The 2,016-nt window shown below is 38.9% G+C and overlaps 1 protein-coding gene across 1 annotated transcript in view; it reads right to left on the bottom strand.

The window, feature by feature from the left end:
- The window catches only part of LOC106876892 (17-beta-hydroxysteroid dehydrogenase 14), a 27,762-nt gene that overhangs the window by 13,053 nt on the left and 12,693 nt on the right, over positions 1 to 2,016 (bottom strand). The window contains exon 4 of the mRNA XM_052968457.1: positions 1,723 to 1,820. Coding sequence (XP_052824417.1) covers positions 1,723 to 1,820 — 98 coding nt within the window. The remainder of the gene's footprint in view (positions 1 to 1,722; positions 1,821 to 2,016) is intronic.

Here is a 2,016-nt window from a genome sequence, read left to right as displayed (position 1 = left end):
TGTGTGTGTGTGTGTGTGTGTGTGTGTGTGTGTGTGTGTGTGTGTGTGTGTGTGTGTGTGTGTGTGCGTGCGTGTTTCTTTCCCTGCTTCAACTGTCCAAAAGGAATTTACACCAGTGATAGCAAATTAATTTTACTTCAGGTCTCTTACTCAGCAACACTGCAGGTAGTTTTATGCTCTGGGATATTCCAGGCAAGTTTGTCTTTCTGCTTTGGATCCAATTGTTATATGGTTTGGCTTTTATCTGTGATGTCCTCTATTAGGTGTTTTAGCCTCTTCACTGTCATTTATCATAGCTTCTAAAATTCATTTAATTTGCAGACAAATCTCTTTTCTTATGTCAATAAAAAAAAATATTTGTGTATGTTTACCCATTCACATTGCTCAATCATGAAAGGAGTTCTCTCCCTTCCATGCCAGAAAAAGAAAGAAAAAATCATCTAGGTGCAGGTGTGGGTGTGTGGTTAAGAAGCTTGCTTCTCAAACATGTAGTTTTGGGTTCAATCCCACTGCACAGCACTTTGGTCAAATGGCTTCTACAATAGTCCTGCGTCAACCCTAGCTTTATGAGTGATTTTAGTAGACAGATTCCGAAAGAAGCCCATAACACGCATGCATGCATGGGTGCTAGTATACAGCAGCGGTCTACTACGGTGTCAAACAGTACAGCCAGGGTTATCTACCTTATGAGGAAAGACACACATGATTTATTTGTATTGTTCCTTAATGACATAAGAAGTGTTTATCGTTAAAATGGATTGTCTTGATTTATCTGTGTAATTTCTTTATCATATAAAATAATATAAGATTCAATATTTCTTATTTGTGTAATTACTTTATAATGTACGAAGTGTTTTATTTCTGAAATAGTTGAAAGATAAGGTAGATTGTGGCGGCGCAATGGCCCACTGCTTAGGGCAGCGGACTCGCGGTCACAGGATCACAGTTTCGATTCCCAGACTGGGCGTTGTGAGTGTTTATTGAGCGAAAACACCTGAAAGCTCCACGAGGCTCCGGCAGGGGATGGTGGCGAACCCTGCTGTACTCTTCCACCACAACTTTCTCTCACTCTTACTTCCTGTTTCTGTTGTGCCTGTAATTCAAAGGGTCAGCCTTGTCACACTGTGTCACGCTGAATATCCCCGAGAACTACGTTAAGGGTACACGTGTCTGTGGAGTGCTCAGCCACTTGCACGTTAATTTCACGAGCAGGCTGTTCCGTTGATTGGATCAACTGGAACCCCCGACGTGCCAACGAAATAATATAAGATTCAATATTTCTTATTTGTGTAATTCCTTTATAATGCACGAAGTGTTTTATCTCTGAAATAGCTGAAAGATAAAGTAGATAGCTTGATACCGTGGTAGACAGCATACTATACTAGCACCCATGCATGCGCGCGCACGTGCGTGCATGTGTGCGTGCGTGTGTGTGTGTATTCCATAGCACAGCTTCATAACCAGTGTTGTTGTAAATACATCCCCCGCAACTTAGCGATCCGGTAAAAGACACTGCTGGGATAAGCACCCAACTTACAAAAAATATGTTCTGGAGGCAATTTGTTCAACTAAACCTTTCAATGCAGTGCCCCAGCTTGGCTACAGTGAAATGACTGAAACAAGATAATATTTTCTCCTTCTCTATATATCCTATTTTAGGCTTTTAATGTTCCGTGCATGTGGTAGTCTTTCATCAGCTCATAAAACATTATTCTCCCTTACTTTGATTTGTGCTTCATCACGTAAATTACAGTTGATATAATATGCTTCTCCAGGTCCCATTTTGTTCATTTTTTCTTCTATAGGCTTAGCTTCATCATCTGAAATAGAATTTTTTTTAAAAAGAAACAATGAAATCAAAATACATTTATGCATATTTTGCTTTAAAACTTCACCATAAATTTACACAAAAATATAAGAAAAACAAATTTAAAAATCGATTCTATAAATCCTATCACATTTGATGAAATGTGCTTGTAGATTCAGGGGAGTGAACTCATTGAAATTTTATAATTT

This window comes from Octopus bimaculoides, chromosome 6 (assembly GCF_001194135.2).
Source record: "Octopus bimaculoides isolate UCB-OBI-ISO-001 chromosome 6, ASM119413v2, whole genome shotgun sequence".
Lineage (NCBI taxonomy): Eukaryota > Metazoa > Mollusca > Cephalopoda > Octopoda > Octopodidae > Octopus > Octopus bimaculoides.
The sequence above is the reverse complement of the archived record's forward strand: the minus strand, read 5'-3'. Positions and strand labels throughout refer to the sequence as shown.